The 23709-nt window shown below is 41.5% G+C and overlaps 2 protein-coding genes across 3 annotated transcripts; one reads left to right on the forward strand and one right to left on the reverse strand.

Moving 5' to 3' along the window:
- Nucleotides 1-50: 50 nt before the first annotated feature.
- On the reverse strand, nt 51-14413 carry LOC117759023 (proton-coupled amino acid transporter 1-like; the record flags this gene model as incomplete). Its single annotated transcript, XM_034581013.1, has 11 exons — nt 14254-14413; nt 10983-11112; nt 9468-9582; nt 9075-9165; nt 8214-8302; nt 6230-6319; nt 6051-6135; nt 4274-4501; nt 1927-2025; nt 1330-1496; nt 51-220 (listed from the first exon to the last, which is right to left on the reverse strand). Coding segments are annotated over exons 2-11 (1171 nt in total), but the record flags the coding sequence as incomplete, so codon positions are not given.
- Nucleotides 14414-15389: 976 nt separating this feature from the next.
- On the forward strand, nt 15390-18139 carry atox1 (antioxidant 1 copper chaperone). 2 transcript variants are annotated; one of them, XR_004613411.1, is made up of 4 exons: nt 15390-15541; nt 16153-16228; nt 17044-17267; nt 17335-18139. XR_004613411.1 is itself a non-coding variant. In XM_034581011.1 (4 exons), the coding sequence occupies exons 1-3, from the start codon at nt 15536-15538 to the stop codon at nt 17166-17168; spliced, it is 207 nt and encodes a 68-aa protein (XP_034436902.1). In that variant the 5' UTR covers nt 15390-15535; the 3' UTR covers nt 17169-17190; nt 17411-18139. The 2 variants fall into 2 exon arrangements, 1 of the variants encoding a protein (XP_034436902.1); XM_034581011.1 differs by having other exon boundaries at nt 17044-17190; nt 17411-18139.
- Nucleotides 18140-23709: the final 5570 nt, after the last annotated feature.

The raw sequence follows: 23709 nt of genomic DNA on the forward strand, positions 1-23709 counted from the left end.
TGGCATCATTTCAACTTTTACAGCATCCACCGTTGTCCAGCGCTACTTACATGTGAAGATGACCAGGACGGTGCGAAGTAGAAGGTCGACGGCCGTCTCCCATCTCTGTGAGACGCGGGCCAGCACTGGCGGGATGAGGATCTCTGCTGGAACGTAGAACTGCAGGGCGAAGGTGATGAAGATGCCAAAGCAGTACAGAAGCTTCACAGCCTGGTAAGTCCTGGAAGTGATAATATCATGAGAAAGGAGGTGAAATTCAAAGAAATGTGAGGATGGAAAATAAAAACTCAACAAGCAAAGTTACAGCTGCAAAAATATGAATCTGTTCAGTGCTTTGAAATGCAGCTCATCATAAAAACGCCACATATGCATCAGAACAAGGCCTCGAACTTCATGCTCAAGATCCATTAATCCAATAACCTGGTAAAACACACAGTAAACACTGACTGTCTGCTGCTCACTTGCAGATACTGGTAATTACATTCAGTTTTCAACCTCATTAAACAGCCAGTCTGCTCCACTAATTAGCGACATCAGTCCAGTGGCAGGAGCCGTTTGTAAAGACGTGGGTCTCCTGCAGCTGCCACGATAGAACCGAGCAATGAGCGAGCAAATCCAAGTGCAGTATTTAGTTTTACTAACTTCATTATGTCTAAAGAAGTTATCCTACAGGAGGGAAGAGATGAGTGTTACATCATGACCGAGTGTTTTCATCAGAGGGATGAAGATGAATCGTGTTAATCAAGACGAACCAGACGACGCACAGAACAAATCAGCCGAGGACGTTAGTTGAAGTTAGAAGATTATTACTGCACCTCTGCCAGGGATGTTCTCATCTGTGTTTGTTAGCTTTTCTGTCTGTCAGCGCAATTAAGAAGGAAACTACTGAACCAATTTCCATGACTTTTTGTGGAAAGGTGGAGAACAAGCCAAAGTAGAGCCGTTCCAATTTCCGTAGAGGAAACAGCTCAAGTGTTAATTCCTGGAGATTTATTATTAGCTTTCTGTCTGGATGTCCAGCGAGAACAGTGACGGTGATAATTGAAATGGATTCAACTCATTTCCAGGTTTCCTGTGAGATCATTTGATAAAACTAATTTAAAAATATGCAAAACGTAAGCAGTAAACTGAAACAGGGAAAGAATTGTAACTAGATTCTGACGCAAGTAAGTTGAGACATGTTGTTCATCTTTACTTCGACTCTATGTTCTGGACTTATCTGCACTTATTTCAAGTTAAAAGGTAGGGCCTCAAAACACTCTAGTGTATAAAAGCCTCTTGTTCTGTGTGTTGACGGATACATAAATCAAGTCGCTGGTGTTTCCTCACCAGCAGTTTGGCAGGTTGAGAGTGATGCTCCCCACTATGTGCTCTCCGAAGCACAGATATCCGATGGTGCCGAGGCTGATGTAGAGGAAGGTGACGATGCTCATCCCGACGTACAGAACCAGGGTGAAACTCTGAGGCCTGTGCATCTTGTTCTCCAGGGGAAGAACCTGCCGACCCACAGAGACAGAGACACTTTAACAGAAAAATGGGCCAAAATGATTCAGTGACATTTGAACAGTAGAGGTAATCGTCCAGAGGAGTTCACGCTGTTCCTGTGAGTTTTTCATTTTTGAAATATCACTTCCTCTCAGGCTGTGATGTCTTGATTTTTAATGATGGACGTTACAATGAAAGTGAAATTTGTGCTGACATTTCAGATAAGGACTCGGACTTTCTTTCACTTTTCTTAACCCTGAAGTGTAATCTTTTCTCTTCACTGGGTGGTGTTATTACAATAACTGCCGAGTTTGCTGCTGCCTACAGCTTCTATAGAGCTGTTGAATCATATTCTGCACACTGAAACATATACAGAACGTAGGATAGGATTACACAAAACGCCTCTGACTGTTTAAAACTTTAAACCTGACGGTCACATACCACTCCAATCCCCTCAAAGGCAAAGATGGCCGTCCCGAAGAAGAGGGGGTAGTCTTTAGCTCGGCCCACTCTTGGGAGGTTGGTGGGGTCTGTGATGTTCTGGAGGAAAAATAGAAGAAAACATTGATTATCATTATTGGTTTCATTCCCATTTATCAAGTATTTTGTTTTACATTGTTTGTATGGAAAGAGCTGTACAAATAACAAAAGGTTTAATGATATATATAGAAAAGATGTCGTTATTAAGTCTTCATAGCAAAGAAATGTAAGGCCTAATATTTTACATTTTTAGGCATATATAAATGTGCATCTTGTCTACATTGTTTATTCTGTAAAATAAAAGTTTTCATATCTGCAAACAAAAACACAGACTCCAATACATCGGGCGAGTTTTATCTGCCGATGAATAAACTGTAAGTTGTTATTTGACGTAATACAGATAAAATTGAATAGAACTGATGTTATAATCTGAGGCTTTGTTGCACGACCCCCTCTGACTGTCTGGTTCGTTACTGCTGAATGACTCATGAATCATATCACTCCTGCAGACAACAGATTCACTCTATGGACAGAAAGTAATCACATTAAGTGACAACACCATTGTGCCAAGAGAACTCCTCTCCCTGGTCCTTCTGGACTCATCGGCTGCTAATTAAATTAGCTTGTAAAAGGATAATTTATCATGATTAGAGTCTTTCTTTTAGCCCTCTCCCCTGTGGCTGCGTTTGGAGGGGGACACGGCGATGGACAACTCGTATCTACGGGAAGGGCCCAGGGAGTCAGCTGGACTTACAGCTGCTGACGAGGGGAAACCTCTCTGTGATCTCACTTTCTATGATCATATTTTATATTGGTCTTAAAATGAAGGTCACCAAAATGAGCCAGAGCCTTAAAATCATGATGTATAATGAACTGCACAGGTAAAATACGGGGAGATGATAAAATCAAACCAAGCGTGAATAGGAAGTGACTCCAGACTGTTTTTCGAGACAGTTGTCGCCTTTATGCTCTAGTTTCCCCCAAATCGCCGGCTCAGGTGATTCATCAGTCACAGAAACACCTAACGGGCCACATAGATCTGAGAGCAGGATCTTTGTAAGGTTTCTGATGCAAGAAATTACTTTTTTTTTTTTTTCAAGGCAAGGCCGTTTCTCAGGGAACGCGACTGCTTTGTATCTGCAAAGGGCAGAAGCTGCATGATGAAATACTCCACTGCTGGAAAACAAGGCAATCTGGAGACTCTGTCACTTCCAGTTGTCCTGTTATCAACATCACGCCCAGAAACCAATCAACAAAGAAGAACCAAGGAGACAGAGCGCGACACACGGCCGTTTAAGATAAGTTGCTGTAAGATCAGAAATAGAATCAGGAAATAAGTTAAAAGATCGCTTGAGGGAAACTGCTGAGTTACAATCGCACCAGTGAGTAATAAGTAAAAGCTTCTATAAATAGAAACAATACTAAAATTGCATAAACTACACTAATACAAATGTGCAAAAACTGCAGTGTGGAATCTTCGTCATAAGATTTTGCTGCAGAAATCTTACTTTCTGCAGCACCTAACTTTACTCCTAACTTTCCCCAAATTCCCAACAATCAAGTTTGAAGGAATTTGACGTCTGACTGTATCTGTGGTTTGTTTCCTGTCTACGGTGAAGAACACACAACATTTCCACACGGCGCTTCTCAGATGCTTTGGTGTCGTGATTGTCATCTCGTTAGCATCGTCCATTTCCGTAGCAAAACAACGCAACACAAAGACTTTCTTCACTGACACATCAAGAGGGCGACCAATAGGTCAAGCAGACCGTGAGCGCCCTCTGCTGGATCACGAGGCAAACTACTTCAGGTCCGATGCACTTCTAGACTGTATATTTTAAATCCCAAAAGGGTCATTACAGTTTGAATATGAACTTTTAACCCCACTTTGAATTAATATTACAAATTTCAAGTACAAAGTGACAGCCCTAATGTATTTACACTCTGTTACTACCTCTCATTGTGGTAATGGTTGGTTTTAGTGCTGTGGACTGTGATTCCAATTCAAGACTCAATTTGCAAACCAAAGTACGAGAGATTCAGACAAAACAACGCAAGTAATTTACCCAGTCGTCATTTTTGTTAGAGGGATACGAGCCGTGTCAGAGCTGCATTAAGTTACTGCAAATTGAAAACCAGGAGTTCAGACTTCTGCGGCTTCGCATTGAACTGGGAAAATATGGGGGGGGGGGCTTTATTGTGAATAAATCACTTGTAATGAAAAGTCCTGAAAAGATGTCAGTGTGACAAACGGTGGGGGTGAAACACACACTCACACACAGACACGCACACGCACACGCACACTTACCGTGATGGAGTAGAAGTAGATGAGAACCAAGCTGGCTGACATGACCAGGTTGGCCACCAGGGACAAGGGGGCCAGGTACTTCAGGTTGGGGGTGAAGACCAGCAGGACGAAGGCGGGCAGGAAGCAGAGCATGTAGAGGCGAGAGTTGAAGCTCGGCACCACGACCTGCGTCTGGTTGGTGTAGTTCATGTAGCAGTTGAAGGTGGTGGCGTTGGCTGCTTCCACCACCTGGTGAAGACACAAGAGGAGAGAACGCACAAGTTATTTAACATAAGTGATTCATCATTTTGTTTTTATAACTAAATATTGACACGTTTCAATGGTGTCTAATCAGCTTCATGTAGTTTTGTTCCTCCCTGCTCGAGGATCTGAGGCTAAAGAATCTGTGACATCTTTTAAATGACTTCTTTAACCATATCTTTTTTTAAATATCATTTTATCAATCCATTTGTATGTGTTGTCTCTTTTTATTATTCTATTCTTATTGTCTTACTGCTGTAATTTAAACGTCTTATCTCTGCCTTAGACCTGAACTGTTTTAATCCTGTTTCAGTCATGTGAAGCACTTACACATTAAGTGTGTTTTGAAAAAAGCTGTTTAAATTATATATTATATATATATTATATTTGCTTTTCTCCTTCTTATTTCTTTCAGCATTTCTTATTCTCAAGTTTCATTTTTGTTTCTGCTTCTAAGACACATGGAATATACATTTTGATTGATTGAACATATGAGATTATGATAAAAGCCACCGTCAATGCCAGTTCATTATTTTTCATTATTTATTGTATTATTCATTTATCTACATAGACACGAGAGGTCGGGTTTTTTTTATACTTTATTGTAATTGCAAAACAAAATTCTCAGAATTTAATTTTGTTTGGTGTCACTGATGTACCAGATATCACCATGGCTGACAGACACCGCCATCTAGTGGTAAGAAACTGTAGCAAAAGACCATCCAGAACTATATTAAAAACATAAAAATAACTTAAATTTATATAATTTTATATTGCGCCTTTTAAGTGTTGACATCATGCAAAACGTAAACTGCAAATTAGGCAGGTTTAAGTTCACTGTAGGTTCTTAAACGTGTGTAACTTTCCATATCTTCGACCATAACGAGGGGCCAGACGGTGGTAAAAAGGTAAAAGGTCGAAAGTGACAGTAATCATAGATGAAGCAAACATTCCTGTGACCTCACAACAACCAGTGGAAGAGAAACGTTGCTTCTTTAAGTTGTTCTGGATCATTTTTGAAGTGTTCAGATGAAATTTAAATCTTTTCTCTATGCTGTTATGAAAGTCCCCGTTATCCCTCCACTGCCACGGACCTACAGTCTGTATTCACATCTCCTGTGGTTTGTGTAAACTTTGAATGTACAGTGGAAGCTGCTCACTCCGTCAGCGAGCGGATCTACATATATGGTCAATGCTCTTGTATAACTTTGGTTGTATGAACTAAAATAACCTTCATGTGAGCAGACTTTCTGCAGAGTTTCTCCCCCATAAAGTAAACAGACACTTTGGTTGTTGCTGTCGCTTCGTCATGTTAACAAGTTAAAGAGAGAAATCATGTCAGAGGACTTCCAGGCACTAGTGTGTGTGTGTGTTTCTGTCACAGCGACCTTTGGGAAAGAAATCCTGAATTTTTGGGTCAGTGACTAAGGTCAGTGGCACATAGTGGTTAGAGTAAGTCTCTAGAAATGAATGTGGGTCTATGTAAAGTCCACAAAGGTGACCGATGACAATGTGTGCACTTGTGTGTGGTCGTGACCTGTTTGACGTTGTCGCTGAGGAAGACGAAGTAGACGCAGCAGAAGCCGAGCTGCGTGATGATGAGGAACGTGTTCACCGTTCGCCTGAAAGAGACGAAGACACAAAGAGATGCTGTGACACAGCTGTGCGCGGAATAACGTGAATTAAAGTCAAGATCTGGGAAGCGTTCGGTCTCACCTTCCCCAGTGGGAATGTCTCCTGAGCCACGACACGTTTTCCATCCCGTGCTGCATCGCCTCGCCGTAGGTGAGAGACGGCCGGTTCACCCTGGACGAGAAACAGATTCCCTTCCTGTTAGTGCAGCTGAGGCTTTCTTAACACAGACCTCAAGGCCTTTACACATCAACAGCCACACAAATAAATAGCATGAAATTGCGAATCATTCTGAAGCGAATTCCCGGACTCGGTGAGTTTCACCGAGTTAAAACTGAACCACAGCAGCTTCCGGGCGTATTACAGGACGTCCGTCAGAAAGTTTGATAAACGGCTGCAACAGCTGGAACCGGTCATGAGAAAAGTTTTACATTGGAGGAAGGTCCCATTTGTTTGTAAACAGTCCCAGCTGTGTGCATTGGAATGTGACATTGTCCACAACACATTGTTCTGATTGGTTAGACGTGTAAATGTCTGAAGCAAAACCTTCGCCCAGGGTCAGAAAAACTAAAGATGCAATGTCTCTCTCCATTGTGGATTTGAAAGTTGCATTTACTGGATGCAGGTTCGAAACGTATTCGAGAAAAACCTAAATTGTGCAATTTAGTCGCATGAAAAAAATCCTACATCACTGTTTGCACATCAGATGTCAGTTGTCTACTTTATCTTGTTCCTCATCACACGGTTCAAAGCTGCTTGAAACAACCAGAAAAAGACTAAAAAGTGCAAGTTGTAGGAAAACTTTATGCAGTGAAGATCAGAAAAGTATAAAATGCCTCATTACAGCTGATTAGAATTTCAGATGTATGTTTGATGATTGTATATTTGTAGTGTCAGTGCTTAAATAAATGAAACCTGCTGCTCCTGCATCAGAAAAAGGGAACAAGAGGAAGTGGTGATTCTGACTCTGCAGTAAAAGATGAGCAGAAGTTTCCCATGACTGTTTCTTCTTTACATTTCTCAGAGGTTGAAGTTATTTCTGGTTTGTTGTAGACGTTGTTCATTCTCTGTCTGATTAAACCTCTTTAATGTGTCAGGGCGGAGCTACTCTATGTTTCTACATTAACTTCAACACACCCGCTCTGACTGTTAATGACCCGAGTTGAAACTCACTAAACAGCTGTAAAAAAAAGATAACGATCATATTTTGCATTTATGGTCTCGTTGGTTACATAATCTAATGGTTTTAAAGCATTTACTGAAGCGCTGCACCTCCTGTGATAGGTGGAGCTGATTACAGATCCCAGCTGCACTATGTTGTGTTTGTGTGGACGATGACGGCCTCAGCTTTGTCCATATGCTGCTGATTACACAGTAGAAAAGGGTGGAGACACTAGAATAGAGTGTAATCTGTCAGCCAGCAGACAACAAACAGGCCAGTGTTGGCACAGGGGGAAGCAAAGTAAACACACAATGTGGTTTTACAGAACAGACACACTTTGGGTATTTGGTAGAAATAGGTCACAGTGGAGCTGCTCTGAGGAAACGGAAAGAGCGACAATAAAACGGTTGCCGAGGTGCCATTTTGGATCTAAGCTAATAATTCTATATTTGTTTATTAAATTAATCTGCAGCGTTTGTGTATCAATGTGAATGACAGTGACTAATTTCTATAATTTGCTGTATTAGTCACGTCTGTCTAGTTATTCTTGTTATTCATTCTCTCGTACACCCAGCATCGCGCCGGCTGCTGACAACAAACTGACAACCCTCCACTGCTGCCCTAGAAAATGGATTACTTAATAATATACTGTTGTCTACCATGTGTACTGCTATTATGAATAGAAATATACAACCCCTCTCAGTGCCTTATGCTGTATGTGTAGCGGTCAAAATGAGACTGTATTTATATTTGTTGAGATGAAAACTGTTTATATTCTACATTTAAAAAGTTTCTAGTCTTAAATCAAGTTCTGTGTATTTGGTTGTAATTGTGTTTTCTTTATTGTTATTGTTATACATAATAATGCTTATGGTTAAACTGTAAGATAAAGTAGTTTTTACTTACTTTGCACTCAGGTGGTGAGAACATGTGACCAGCAGCCTCATGCAGTGAACTGCGATCACCCCCATGAACAGGAGGCTGATTGGTCCGAGCTGGACAGAGGACAACAGAGAGAAAGATTATTTATTTATTATTGATTGGTTTACATATTTAAATATATAATAATAATATAAAATATTTTAGAATATTGAATTGATTATGTTTTCACGTTCATAGAGTTTTACAAACCACACTATTAATTGATTAATTAAAAACAATTTCTAGATAAATCGATGACATTCAATATTTTACCTTTGTCTCATATTCTTTAATTACAAGGGAATTCATTCAGATTGTTGCAGAGATGACATGTGACCGGAGACACTGGGACGTTAACAACACAGACGGTAGAAGCTTCACTTCACAGCTTCACTCGTTTCATGTCAGAACGATGTGAGAATATATTTTATATCTCGTCAGCCCGGCTCTTTTACTTTGGTGCAACATGTAAAGGACTCGACACAATAACCACAGCTCCCAACACGATTCTGTGAAGACCAGTGAGCTCTCTGAACCGTGATGATCCTGCTGCACGAGAGATGACAGCGAAGATAAAAATGAAGTAGGTCAAAACTAACCCTCATAACTAAGAGTCTCATTTGACTTGACATCTCTGTTGACTCATATTCACTCGTGAGCTAACGTCTCTTGAGGTTTCTCCCTCAGGAGTTAGTTCCTCAAACACCAGAGCTGACAAACTGCTCACTGTACAGAGTCGACACGCCGGACCAAGTCTGTGTTAGGTCACACGTATCTGACAGGAGTGATGTCCGGACCTGCCGTGTGACCTGCTGTGATAAGATGATAAACTCTCTGAGAACTTACCACCAGACCTGCATTCTTCACGGCCAGAGGCAGCCCCAGCAGCCCCGTCCCAATGTTCCCCTTCAGCAGGTGAATGAGAGTCTGACAGAACCTGGAGGAGGAGAAACACACACTTACACTCACATTACAACCAGATGGACCACGTTTCTATGACCTTTTCACTGTTTGATACACATCACACACAGCAAGGGTAGTTTTTGGTGTCTTGTAAACCAATGAACCGCAATTTCGTGACGTCATCTGGAAATATCAACTACAGCAATATTAACACGTTTGGTGAAAATCTGTCCGTGCATTTTTGGAGTTATTCTGTACACAAACGCACACAGACACACACAGAGACACACCTTCCCAACGTGCGCCCACGCAGTGTAAAAATACAAATACACTTACGAAGTTCCTGTCTGTCCTTCGATCCTCTCGTAGTGGCGTTGGGGTCTGGTTGGTCCAGGAGGTGAGGGACACAGAGCGTCCATTTCTGATGGATTCTGGTCAGAAAACAAAGGCCCTATGACAAAGAGAAGAAAAGACAAGATGCCACAAATTACAAACCACAGAGAGACATCGCAAAGACGACAAATCATCATGAGATATCTGCATCTAACAGGATTGTTGTGATCACTACAGACATGGAAAACAACATGAGAATTCCATTTCACAATTTGTCACTTTCAATATATAATATAACTTTACAGTGTAGATGTTTTCCTCTCTTTATGTTTACACTCCTATGAATTCCTATTTATTTCCTGAGAGGAGAAAGACAGAGAAATAACGCACGTGATGCAATTCAGAAATCCAGCAGTGAAACCTAATTACACGCAGCACGTGACTGCATATGCCCCCTGGTCAGTGAGATGCTGCTGTACTCCGTCACTCTTCAGGTCCACCGAACACACACACTGCTGCACTTACCTCTACAATCAGCCTCTTCTCACAGAAACGTGAAGAAGAGCGCTGCACTGAGTCCCGAGTCTGATATCAGCTGTGCACCCCGGCTCGCAGCACATCTCGTGACTTTTCAATTTGCAGCAACTTCATTGGGTGGTGACATTCCAACGGGAGCTCTAATGTAAAAGCAGCTGACTGTAATCACCACATGACGACAATGTTTGTTTGGCTGTTTGTTCAGATGGAAGAACAAAGTCTCTGACTGGATCCTGACTCTTATTTACTTTGTACAAGCACAGAGGAGCCGTTGGGGAATATTTTGAGTGTGAGAGAGATGAACAGTGAAGCAGAGAAAACGTCTCTGAGCTGAAGGGAAACCGAGAACATCTTTAAAACCCACTGCCCCATAATCCAAACCCACTCCTCCCACACGGCCTTGATGCCCGACGACTCTACACACGTTTACTGGTTCCGGTTTTTAAAGAGATAAAGTCATACTGCATGTTTTCTGTCTGCCACAGAGACACAGCTGCTCTGCAAATCACCGTGTGTCATGTGTTTCTGCAAAAACACAATTAAACGTGACGTCAGTTGGACTTTGAGGTTTAAAAGAGCAATAAGGGTCAAATCGTCCATTCGGCGTGTTCCATAATACGCACGATAAAAAACCCAACAACAGTATTTCTGTGTGCCATAAAAATAAAGTCTACATGTTCTTGTAAAGACGAAACAAGTGGTGGAAAAACACTGCCACGCCGTAGTGAATATTTAATTCGCTGGTGTGAACTCCTGTCAAACAAGACACCAGACACTCCATCAGAGGGACTTTGTAAATGAAATGAAAGCTGCTTTGGTGATTCAGCGTCTACCTGCCAGCTGGGATTACATATAATCCCAGCGTGTCCACAGACCTACGTTACATCAACACTATCTTCACCACTGAGCACTCGTTCAGTTTTTAACCAATAAAAAAAAAAAAGGCAATGTTACATCGGTAGAAATAGTTGGTTTTAATACCTTCCCCTCGGGTGTCCACGTCGCTGGAGGCCATCATTTCGGTGGTTTTATGGACGACTGAGCGGTCGTCTCTCTCCCGGCCTCGCAGATCCTAATGCTGACGGATCAGAGAGTCCAGCATCGACGGCTCCTGACAACAGAAAGACACAAGTAAGTCGGTGTCAGATTCCCGCAGCAGCAGGAAACACATTACGACGACGTACACAATGAAAGGAAACTACAGCAACGGACTGTGAGCTTTAACTCACATGTTTGTCCCTTTCAGTTCGTCGGCTTGGATTAACACCAGTAAACTGATCATTTATTGTGATGGGGAGAGGCTGTAAATGTCTCAAATGTCCTTCAGGAACAATAGCAGTGATATATCTATCTGTAAAATCAATAAGACACATTTTAACACGTTTAAGTCTTCAATCAACAAGTCATTAGAAATTCCTCTTTCCGGTGTTAAATTGAACTGATGTATTAACACCTGAATAAGAAATGTTTTACTTCACTGACACAGAACTGTCTGTCAAACTGAAAACTTCATTCTGTGAATATGAGACGAACTTTACTGGTAAAGGTGCAACAGGTTTGTCTCTCAGCAGCCAAACTGCTTCTGGTTTTCACTTCTCAGATGTTAATTCACTCATATGCTGTGATAATTAGTTTTTCATAAGGAGATTAGATTTAGCAACACTTGACCTGTTTTTAAACCATATTTCATAGGGAAGCCTTTAATGCCTGATTTTTAACTGGTTTTAACAGACGTTTGTTCTTAATATGTTCTTTTATGTTATTTTTCTTACCTTTGTTTTGTCTTGTTTTGGTTTAACATTATTATAATTATCATTATTATCATTATATTGTTTCAAGCGGTATTGTTCTGGCATCCTGACACGTTGGACCATCGTGTTGTCCACTGTTGTGTCAATGTCGTTCAATAAAGAGCAAAAATCAATGCTGGTCTTCCTGTATTTTAGTAAACAACGAAGATGGTAAAAGAACAGAAAGAGCTTTGTTGCTGGAACTAAAATTAAGATGTAGATAAACTACTGGAATCTAAGAATTAGAGAAGTTTTTTTAATTTAGAGTTTAAAACCACCACATGCAGTTTATTCAACTTTAACAGTTTCAAAACTTCCAACCACACAGAAATATTTAGGATCCGAAATTGTTCGTATTTCCCAGAATCCATTACTTCACTTCCAGACAGCACACTTCCTGAATCTCCATGACACCGCCTGTCAACGTGTATTGACTTGAGAAAGAACTCAGACTTCTAAACAAATAAAGGCTGCCTGCAAAACAAATCAATCGAGTATTTATCCTCTCACATAGACACAGTCAACTATTGATTCTTTACACGGGGAAACTAGATAAGAACAACTTGTCAAAACTATTTTTATAAGAAAAATTCAGCCTTGGACCAAATAAAGCTTCTGCAAAACAAATACTGGAACGGAAAACTGCGTCAGAATCTCTCTTTCGAGTGATTCTTTTACTTTACACAGTCAGACTTGATATTTTAAAGAAAGGCTGCTGTCAAAGCAAAGTGAAACTCGACCCCTCCAGACAGTTCCTCTTTAGAATAAGATGTGGGCCAGGCTGATTTCTACAGTGCAACAGGGTTCAGGACAAAGTGTCTGAATTATGAGCCGTTGAGATCTTATCACTTTGGGCTGTGACACGAGAGAACGACACTAATCCACACGAGCAGGGTGTGGAATCTATCTCTCCAGCGATTTAACACTGAAACAATAACTACTAACAAGTGAATGTTTGAATAACATGATTATTATTTGTAATCCAACAAGAGATATATTTCACAGGTTCTTCACAATGTAGCTCTAGAGGGATTTATATTAAATACACTATTATAATAAGGCCAGTTCACGACGTGCAGCTGACATGAAATCGGTTTTATCTCTGATTTTCAATATGTGGCACCTAAGTTCTTTTCAATACCAGCTAATCTGAAAAATATTGTGATGAAATGATCTCTTCTTTTTGTGTATTATTTCTAAAATAAGTGGGAAAATTCCCAGTGTGATGTCTCAGAGCCCAGTGAGACAATGCTGGTTTTGTCCTGATGAAAAAGTCCCGAAACCACCAGAGGAGTTTTCTTGTTTTTCTCATTTTTATCTATCCTGCAATGAAAGAAACTACCTCACATGCAAATTGTGACTTTGCCGTTCAAACGAGTGTCAATATTTAAAACTGATACTGGAAGCTGTGTCAGTGGCACAGACACAACAAACACACAACACATCCTGGTTTGACAAGGGTGTTGCCAAACTCAACACTTTTCATTTGTTACTTCCACCAGAGCGGTTTTTGTTTTTACTTGTTTTGTTGGTTTGTTAGCAGGATTGTGGAAAAACAACTTTTTGTACAACGTGAGAGCAATGCATGATGGTATATATCGCTCGGTTACTGACCAATGTTCAATACACTACTGTGCACGATGCATTGCACCAAATTTAGTGGAAATGATTTGAGTAGTTTTTGTGTAATACTGATGACTAACAAAGAAACTCAGACCAAAACAACCTGCATGGTGGAGGAATAAGGACCAAAAAACTATATGTATACTGTATATACCATATTTAATTAACCATAAATTAAGTTATGTTCATTCTCACATATAAAACTGAGGAAAAACAAGGTATCCTACAAAATAAATCTCATCATACAGAATTATCATTATGTTTATTACTGCTTGACACATTTTGTTTAAGTTTATGTGGTTAGGAATTTAAGTTATATTGGTTTTCTTATCTATGATTAAAGTCAGGTAAATAATTACCTCACCTCTAACATACTTGTACTATAGGAACCAGGCAGCAGTGTAGTACTCTCCTTTGTACTACTGCAGTTCTTTAGATGTATTTCATGTATAAAGACACAAACACACACACGGAGGATCCCCTCGCTGGAACCCGTCTTCAGTCCGGGGGGTGACGGGGCAGACTGATGGGATCAGGCCGGGAAACTGCCCCATCACACGGGCTTGTGATTAATTGCGCCGTGCTAAGAGAGCAGATGAACGGGGCTTTTAACCCGGGGCGGCGGTTCGATTCCGGGAAGCTTAACCCGCCCGGGAGGACGGGATTAGCCCAGGAGCAAACATCAGCTGCTCGCTATCTGGAAGCCTGTTTATTCACTGTTAGCTTAGCTTAGCTTAGCATAGGTGGCTAAGAACCCCCGCTGCTAGCTAACGTTAGCTGCCCCGCGCTATGTCCGTGTCCCGGGGTAAACACGCAGCCCGCCCGGGTGAACCACCTACCTCTCAGCGGCCTCGTCTTCTGTCCCGGGTCCGATTCACCGGAGGCTGTCACCGCAGACCAGTGATTTTCATAAACATGTCCGCTGATTGAGCTCAGCTAAGCGGCGCAGGAGCAGGAGCAGGAGGAGGAGGAGGAGGAGGCGACACCGGAGCGGGGCTCGGCGTCACGTGACCCGCGGGGCTCGACGTGCTGTTGCCATGGAGACGCCGTTATCCTCCTGTGTATTTAACACTTTACGTTATATTCAGGCCAAAATCTGGTACATTTAATATTAATAGTTATACTCATAATAACAATAACAATCATGTAAGGTTGAAGGTTAGGTTCATTCATGTGTTTATGTTAATATACTAACAAATGTTGTTTGTTTTATATGTTATATTCTATTATATATATATATATATATATGTATATATATATATATATATATATATATATATAAAATACTATTATACTCTATATTTTGATTATTTAGTTTTTTCTTGTGTGGTTTTCTTTCTAAATATTTTTGAGCATAGTTAGAGGGGTATGTAAACAAAGAATTCCATTGCCAGCGACTGCTTGTTGTAATTGTTGTGCACTTGACTAATAAAGTCTTGAAAGTTGACAGTTATTGACACATTTGAATAAATATGTAAAGATAAATTATTTGCATGTGTTTTCTTAATTTGCAGAGCGTTGAGCTCTCTCAGCCACCGTACCTTTATTTTGAAAACCATGCAGCAGAATGGAGGCGCTTGCTTTGAGCACCGGTGCAGCCCAGTGATGTGGCAGCGGTGCTACACGGGTTCTCCCTGCAGGTTTGTTCTTCTATTAAAACTCACTTCCTGTTGCAGGATCAGTTTAAATAAACAAGTGAAAATAAACATGCGTACTTTTTTAATTCGGCTGTGTTAAAATAGAAACATCCGGGAACTCACCGGTGCTTCACATCAAGTTAGCGAACATACCTTCAGAATATAAGCGGAAGTTGATTTTTTCCCTAAATCTTATTCATAAATTAGACAGTTTTACTCGTTAAATCCTTCCTATATAAATAAAGGCTTAAATACAAAGTTTATACTTGACTCCATTGCAACATAAACACATATTCATCTGTACACTGTGTAGTGATCCTTTTACTTCGCCACCGGAAGTGCTGCCGCTCATGACAGTGAGCTGGATGCTAACCAGGAAGTGATCATTCCTTCAGGTTTCCTCAGGTTTTGCAGAAGCTCAGAATCCGTCCGAGGTGAAAGTTCACATCTGATCGACAGGAGGTCTCAACACAAGACTTCAGACATGACGGTGAGTTCTTCAAACAGCTTCATTCGAACCGTGCTAAATGTTAGCTTGAATTAAAACAGCGTGTCCCGTCCGGGATGCTAGGTAGCATGTATGCTAACTGTGCTCCTGGCCACAGCTGGACCTTTAATACGTTTTCAGGGTTATTATCGATTCTACCTTTTAAATCTCATTTCATAAGAAGTTAACTGTTTGGTTTTGACGTCACACTCATGTTGTTACTGATGTTTAACGTGGTAATTGTTTCAGAGATGAATTACTTGTCTATAAACATGTTATATTATTGTTATAATGATTCATAGTTATATGAATAATACCTTCAGCACTATATCAATGTTTATGTAAACTGAATATTACGTTTTTTGACTTTTGGCCAAACAAATCTAGACATTTGAAGATGTCACCTTCACTCAAACAATTATACAAACAGATTAATCTTTAATAGATCAATAGTTGTGTCACTGTTTGATTGTTTCTGATCTAATCTGATCTCAGAATGTGATCCTCACTTATTGATCATCTGTATAACTGAGGTGTTGATGTCATGACTGTAATGACACGTGACTCATGAGGTGATAAAGATGTCAGCTGATGATTCAACGTGTCTCCGACAGAAGCACGAGTTCGAGGTGGCGATGACGTGTGAGGGATGTTCAGGAGCCGTCACCAGAATCCTCAACAAACTGGGAGGTGAGACCAAGATGTGTCTTCTTCTTCTTCTTCTTCTTCTTCCTCTTCAAACTCACTGATTAAGTAATCTAGGGGGGAACATGGAAGCTCCACACACAAAGGCCCTGACAGTGCAAACCACTCTCAGTTCCCTTAGACCTGAACTCCACAACTTTGTTTGTCTTGTTTCTTGTGAAAAGCACAGAGATCAATACAAAGTCGTCTACAGCTCTATCACTCAAATATGTGGGAGAGGAAAAAACTGCAGAAATAGACTACTATATATATATATATATAATCTGCCAACACGTAAAACTAAGATTAGATTTAGTTTCTTGATTATCTCAATGTTGCCTTTGCTAAGTAAAATGAAATGTCTCTATAAGTGATATCTTCCCTCTGACGTGGCACAGAGAACTCAAAGTGAAAGTGCAGTTTCAGGTTTTCAGAAGCACCTCGTGACTTCTTGGCTCTGAACGTCGAGTCATCCTCGTGTCACCTGAAGCAGCGATAATTCTTTTATTTTAATTGGCTCAGTCCTGAAAACATCAGGCGCCTGAGTGACACTTTGTGTTTTTCCAGCTCGTACCAGTCCGACAGTCTGTGGTGTGACAGACTTGTTTTGATAAAACACAACGTAGTTAAACATCTTCCTTCAGAGTTCATCAGTCCACAGAGTTAAATTAGCAAAGAGATTTTAGAATGAAAGCGTCCTACAGTGAATCTTCTCCTCTGTGCAGTTCAATGCTGTACATGTGAGACACTGCAGGTTTCCACCGTGCTGCTGTTGCCTCGGGGAACTAAACAAAGTGCCTCTTTGTCTTCTCTGCTCACAGATGTGAAGTACGAGATCGACCTGCCTAAGAAGCTGGTTTGGATCGAGTCCGACAAAGACGTGGACTTTCTCACGGAGACGCTGAAGAAATGTGGGAAGGAAGTGAAGTACAACGGCACGAAATGAAGGCGTCTGCTGCTGCTCACAGGTGAAAGTCAATCATTGAGACTTTTATTCAATTTATTCTCCTGCAGAAACAGCTTTGTCTGAATTAGATGCAACAAAAACGGATAATCGATCTCTCTCTTCGATGGTTAACTTAATTTAACTCCACATATTATTCTATTCTACTTCTTATTGATTTACTCATATAGACAGTGATTAGCTGTTGTTTTTAATCTGCTTGTGTGTTTGTATTTTTTCTTCAGGAAATCATTGCTGCTAACGCAAAGCAAACATTTATAATCTGGAAGGAAGAGTCTGGATCCCCCCCCCGTCCTGCAACTCATACGCACAATCCCCCCGGATGCAGATCATCTTTCAGATTTACAAGACGAGAACAACAACAAACACACAAACGATGATGTCCGTACTTGTTGTTTGCAGCAGTGTATTTGATATCTTTGTGTCCATGTTGTTTGTCCTCCAACACAGTCGCCTGGTCAATGAAATGAATTTACACATTTTCACGGAAGTCATTTTTGTATATGTTGCTCTTTTATCCAAAAAATAACAGGACTCCATATACGTTCTTAAATAATTGTAAATTTCAGTTGTCAAATGAAAAGATCAACCCACAAATCGATATGTGAAGCATTAAGTTGTTAATTTTCATGTTTATTGTGAACATGATGTTTGAAACTGTCCTGATGTTAAAACAGATTTTATCCAACTTCCTTTGAACCATGTGAAGAACATTCCCTGGATTATAAAACATTCTGAAAACTACTGACAGTATTTGTTCTCTCAGTATTATAGAATTTTCGTTGTGGAATTAACACTAATATATGGCGAATATCGGCGATGATTTTAATGAGATTTGCTAACACACACTAATGTATGAAATTCACTCTTTTGTTACTTTAGGAAAACAACCACCATCTTCTGGGTTTTTATTACAATCATCTGGAAAATGAAATAAAATCAACTCTGTCTCAGTTTGTCAGTTTCCTGTTTTATTTCTTTGTCTTGACAACTTTAACTGGAGGAGATGTGATGATTAATAAACTGTAAAAACAGCAGGAATCTGAGATTTAGAGAAATGATTCTGCTGCTTTTTCAACCCAGATAATAAACAAGTGTCTGATTACAAAACCAATTCATTTCCCTGCAGCACAACAGACATACTTCTCTACAGATGAATAAAACAAACACTGTTACTCTTCTATCCCTGATGAATCTGTTGTTACCACTGTCCTGTTAGTTATTCAGGTTGCATAATAAATAACACAATAAAACTTTAACCACCAGGTGGCACTATGTGCTCAGGCTGTGCCCACTTTTCTGAGGTTTTCTATAGAAGCACCTGACTCCTCTCAGCTGCAGTTTAATAACAGAAGTAAAAAATAAAGAGGTTTCTTTTATTCAGTGATGAATATTTCTTGCTGTAGTTTTATTTTAATTGTATCTTCTGCCTCTTTTCACCAAGTTTATATTTGATTTTCTAGTTGTCAGAATATTCTGGATCAGTTGGAAACAGTTTAAAGGTTAAAACCTCATCAGCTGTTTGATGAGATTCCCTCGATGTGTCATCACATCAGAGAAGCTGAACTCGCTGAGCTTCAGTGAGAGTGAAGGTGTTTGAGATGAAACGTGCAGCTCGTGGTTCAGATGTTAAACGAGAAGACGTCTGCATTTCACTGAGTTTATTTCAACACACATTCAAAGTGCAGACACAGACCACAGAGGAACAGGACGAAGATAAGTTAAAAAAAGTTAAATTACAGTTTCCTGATAATCCTGAGGAAATTTACAAAATAAATACACACAAAGAAATATACTGTGAAGTGTAATAATATGAATATACATCTTTCTGACTGTGATGATCTGAACATCATCTGTCTGGATTCCTCAGGCCGCCATCACAGTCATGTCCACCGGTCCTCCTCTCACCGCCGGCTCCACGCGGCCTCTGTTGCCGTGGACGAGCCCCAGCAGCACCGTCACCAGCGAGGCGTAGAAGATGGTGGCGCAGCAGATGTAGAAGGTCCAGCCCAGGTGCTGCAGCAGCTCAGGATCCTGCTGCTCCACGGACACCAGGAAGGAGACGAGAGCGGCGGCACAGAGCGCGACTACGAGAGGGAGGACGTGGATTTAACACAGAGTCTTACTGATGTTTCATGTTTTATAAAACTGTAAACATGTTGCTTTTGTAACGTCTGTGAAGCAAAGTAACTGCAAGTTAAACCACTAACTAGCTGGTTGGTTGTTTTGTCAGTGATTTGACCTTTTACTACACAGTTTAAACAACAGACATTAAATAGATGGACGACATGACAGCTCCCAAAAGTGAAGCCAAAGCATCTTGATCGCCCCCTGCTGGCTGGCTGCAGTATAATTCATGAACCCTGCCTCCTCCATGTCAGCAGATGGGACAATTATCCTTGATTGTTTATACAATATTTCTGTTGCAGAGTTTTTAATTTCACGGTAGTTTGAGTTGTAGATGCTGGACTAATAACATCTACATCACCTGAACAGATGCAAGTTTGCAGATTAAAACAGTTGAACTGTGATATTTAATAATAAATTCACTACAAGAGGCGTTGAAAAAACTCTCAGCCCCAGAAGCTGGAGCGAACGTCCCCTGACATCGTTCACTGACCTGCTCTTCATCTACGACTCTGTGTTAATCTGCATGTGCAGGAACAAGCGAGGGATTGTGTTTGTGTGGCTCTGTTGCTGAAGGTTGAATAACTGTTCTCTGAATTAAGGACGTGTTCAGTGACCTTTGTGTGTGTGTTGCCTGCTTTCAGATTGTGCAGCTTTAGTCAGCGGTGTGTTTTACTGGAGGTGATGTTGAGGAGCAGAGCGGCGATGGCCTTCCTCCCTCGGCTCAGAGCGGGTCGGACAGCGAGCAGAGCGGTGAGAGACAGCAGACTGGACGCAGACAGGAACATCCAGGACAAACTGTAGCGTCCTGCAACAAGAAGGTTCAAAATGTTGGATTAACCTGCGGAGTCGACACATGCAGATCATGTCGGGGGGTCAGCTGACGATACGAGAGTCTTTACAGCTCGTGTTTCGATGTTGTCACGATGAGAACAAAACCGAAGACTGTGAATAAACATGGACGCAGACTCTGGTTCCAGAAAGTGAAAGCCGATGCTGAGGGGCCTGACATCTGTCTTCTGGGGAAGGACCAGCAGAGGGCGACTCCTGTGGTTGTTAAAGTGACTTTACTTCTCACTTGATTTATAACGTCAGTAAACATTTAAGTAGTTTCTGGCTCTAGTTTCAAGTTGAAGTTCAATGTTCATTGAGTAAATTATAATCATTAAGAGTCAAATAGACCATAAAACACCGGATGCATTGGGGGGGTGGTTACCATGTGATTGTAACCGACCAAATGGGTGCATGTGGCAGGTGTAAGTGGGCGGGTTGTGTCCGCGAGCTCTCAGTTAGGCTCCACCCCCTGCTCCTCCAAATATGGTTACTTCTGGTTTCAAGAAACCAAGATGGTGCTGAACAAAAAGTCAAACTGGAGGCTTCAAATCATTTCAATATGTCCAGAGGAACCGACTTGTACATTTTGTTCTCACATACAGAAGAATCCTGGAAGTCTCAGGAAGATGTCAGGACTTCAGTGCAGGTCTGAAGCAACTAACAACAAACTGATCTCAGGTCTGCATGGACTCAAGTCTCTGGTAGATAGAGGAACCAGTAAACTCCAGAAGTGCTTGTTTGAAAGCAGCTTCATAGTAAAATAAGAAGAATCATCTGAAACAAATTCATTTGGTAAACAAACGATGGCGTCACACGGAGCTTACCCAGCCAGGCTGGAAACGTGGTGCAGCTGGAGAAACCCTGGTAGGTGCTGCAGAGGGCAAACAGTCCCTCGCTGGCCCCCCCCCGCCGTCTCAAACAGCCACTGAGGCGAACAGAGGCTCATTGTGTACAGCACAAACTCCACAGATAACAGGGTCGTCAGCACAGTCACTGGATTCTTCATGTTACCCCCCCGCACACACACAAACACAGTCCGTCCTCGCTGCGTCCGACGCTTCGTGGATCCCCTCGGCCCAGAAGAAGCTGCACTCGTCTGCTGGAGCAGTTCTGCGCTCGTTCATCTTTTCCTTGACTACGAACGAGCAGCGTGTGACCGGGTCGGGACGGATTTGTGTGTGAATACGTTTCCGTTGACAAACACCAGCTTCGCCGTTGATTCGATTAGTTTAATAAAGTGAAGCAAATACGACCTGTTTGCTTTTATGGTGACGCTCGTGTTGAGCAGCAGGTTGCTATGTTGGTATTATCACACATTGTAAAGCTCATGTCCTCAGAACAGGCCCCGAACTTTCCATTGATTAAAAACACAGCGAGGAAAGTTATACCTAAATTTACAATAAATGAAAAGGTTCATAATTACCTTTAAAAAAAAGATATTTTCTGACACCTCCAGACTCTGGGAGCTTGTTTGGTCTCATGTTGTTTGTCCTGTTACTGGACTCACTGTGTTTGTGCACAAGCCCAAAACTAATGGACCCAAAATAAAAACAATGCTGTTCTTCATCCTGTTCCATCAGAGTCACGACCTCCGAGACTCTTCACCACCAACAAGTCCCAATGAGGAGGAATGATGCCAAGATACAGACGAACAGATCAGGTTTTCTGCCTCCTCTCTCTTCTTCAAAGCTGTGTAGTATCAAAGTGTAGTAGTGTGTAGTAGTGTGTAGTAGTGTGTAATAGTGTGTAGCAGTGTGTTGTAGTGTGTAGTAGTGTGTAATAGTGTGTAGTAGTGTTGTGTAGTAGGATCTTAGTGAGCTTCATCCACAAGTCTGATCCAAGTACAAATCAAGTTGTAAATCGTTTTCAAAACTAACTCGCAGGTTGTGAGTAGTTCCAGGAGGAAAATCTTTTTTGAGAAACTGCTCTGCTCCAACTTTGTGGATATTTTACAGTATAATACTTTATGTGCACACGAAACCATCTTAAACCTTTAATCCGATTTCTTTTCCTCCACAACAGGAAGCTGCAGGTTCCATGAGTTCACCCCACGTTTCCCTTGATGTGACTTATGGGCTCAGTTCAACGAGAGTTTCGACCCAGAACAGGACGACAAAGCTGCAGCAACCAGAGAGGAAGTCCACGGCGGAGACTCCCAGAGAGACGTGAAGCCGCAGGGTCGGCCGACTGTTTGCTCTCGTCAGTCAAACTGCACATTTCACCGTTTGGCTGTGGCCTCCCGGTGACAGGTGTGTTTGTTTGGCCGACTGGACAGAATGTGACAGCCATGACTCCACCCCACTTCCCCCTAAGCCATGGCAGACACACACACACACACACACACACACACACACACACACACACACACACACACACACACACACACAGGCTACTTGGAACTGGTCGGCTGAGGACATATATCAGTAGATGAGAGGAACTGGAGAGAGTCCTGATGATGTCACACAGCCACAGTGATGTCACCTCGGCAGACACGCCCCTTTGCGAGGTTCAGATATTTTCGTTTTCATAGACTTTAAATAAAGATGGACGACGCATGTCCACCTCCTCCTCCCCACTTTCCAGAAATGAAGCCAAAGTATCCCGGATTCGAACGCGGCCCTTTTGCACATTTGGAGTCGGTGCAGTCGAGACCTGTCAATCATGACGTTTCACTCATTAAAATCAAACTGATCAGAAATATGAACCCTCGAACAAACACCAGTGTGAAATGATTTTATTTGATGTGTGCTTTGATATCTGCTAACAGGGAGAATTATTACCTGTTCTGCAGCCAGCCACCAGGGGGCGATCGAGACCTTTGGCTTCATTTTTGGGAATCATCCTGTCGTTCATCTTTATTTACAGTCTATGGACGTGAGACATAATTAAAAATACATGACAGTATGTATGTGGATCATTGCAACAAAAACAATGACATCTGTCCTGAAGCAGAGCACAATAAGAAAGACCTCTTAAATCTAGATCAAAGGGTTTTATTCAAATACTGCATCTGGATAAATGCAGTGAATAATTTAGTTTATTGTCTCTATTAACGCAGAATAAGTTCAAACACAGAACACAGTTGTGCAGAGACTTGACTCCACTGCTCCTCCTCCTCCTCCTTCTTCTTCCTCCTCCTCCTGCTCTGCAGTAACAGCCGTCGTCGAGACATGTCCAAGAAAACCAACAACACAAAGCCACGAGCTGCTTGTCGCTGCCAGCTGGACGGTTTTTGTTTTGGCGTGAAACGATTCCAGGTTTTGATTCCCGTTCCAAAACGGAGAGAGTGAACAAATGGTGGAGGAGATAGTTCAGGCCGAGAGCGTGAGAACACGTTCAGAAAACATTCAGATTGGAATGTGATGTGGTTTATTCTGGACCTCGGGTCATCAGCAGGACCTGATGCTTATTCATCACCTGCAAAGAGATTCAATGCAACGTACAGATAAAATATAAATACACAGGGACACAGGGACACAGGGAGGAGACAGATCCAGAGGACGAGGGACAACAGATATAGATATAGATAGATAGATAGATAGATAGATAGATAGATAGATAG

The sequence above is a fragment of the Hippoglossus hippoglossus genome, unplaced genomic scaffold (genome assembly GCF_009819705.1).
Source record: "Hippoglossus hippoglossus isolate fHipHip1 unplaced genomic scaffold, fHipHip1.pri scaffold_65_arrow_ctg1, whole genome shotgun sequence".
Taxonomy (NCBI): domain Eukaryota; kingdom Metazoa; phylum Chordata; class Actinopteri; order Pleuronectiformes; family Pleuronectidae; genus Hippoglossus; species Hippoglossus hippoglossus.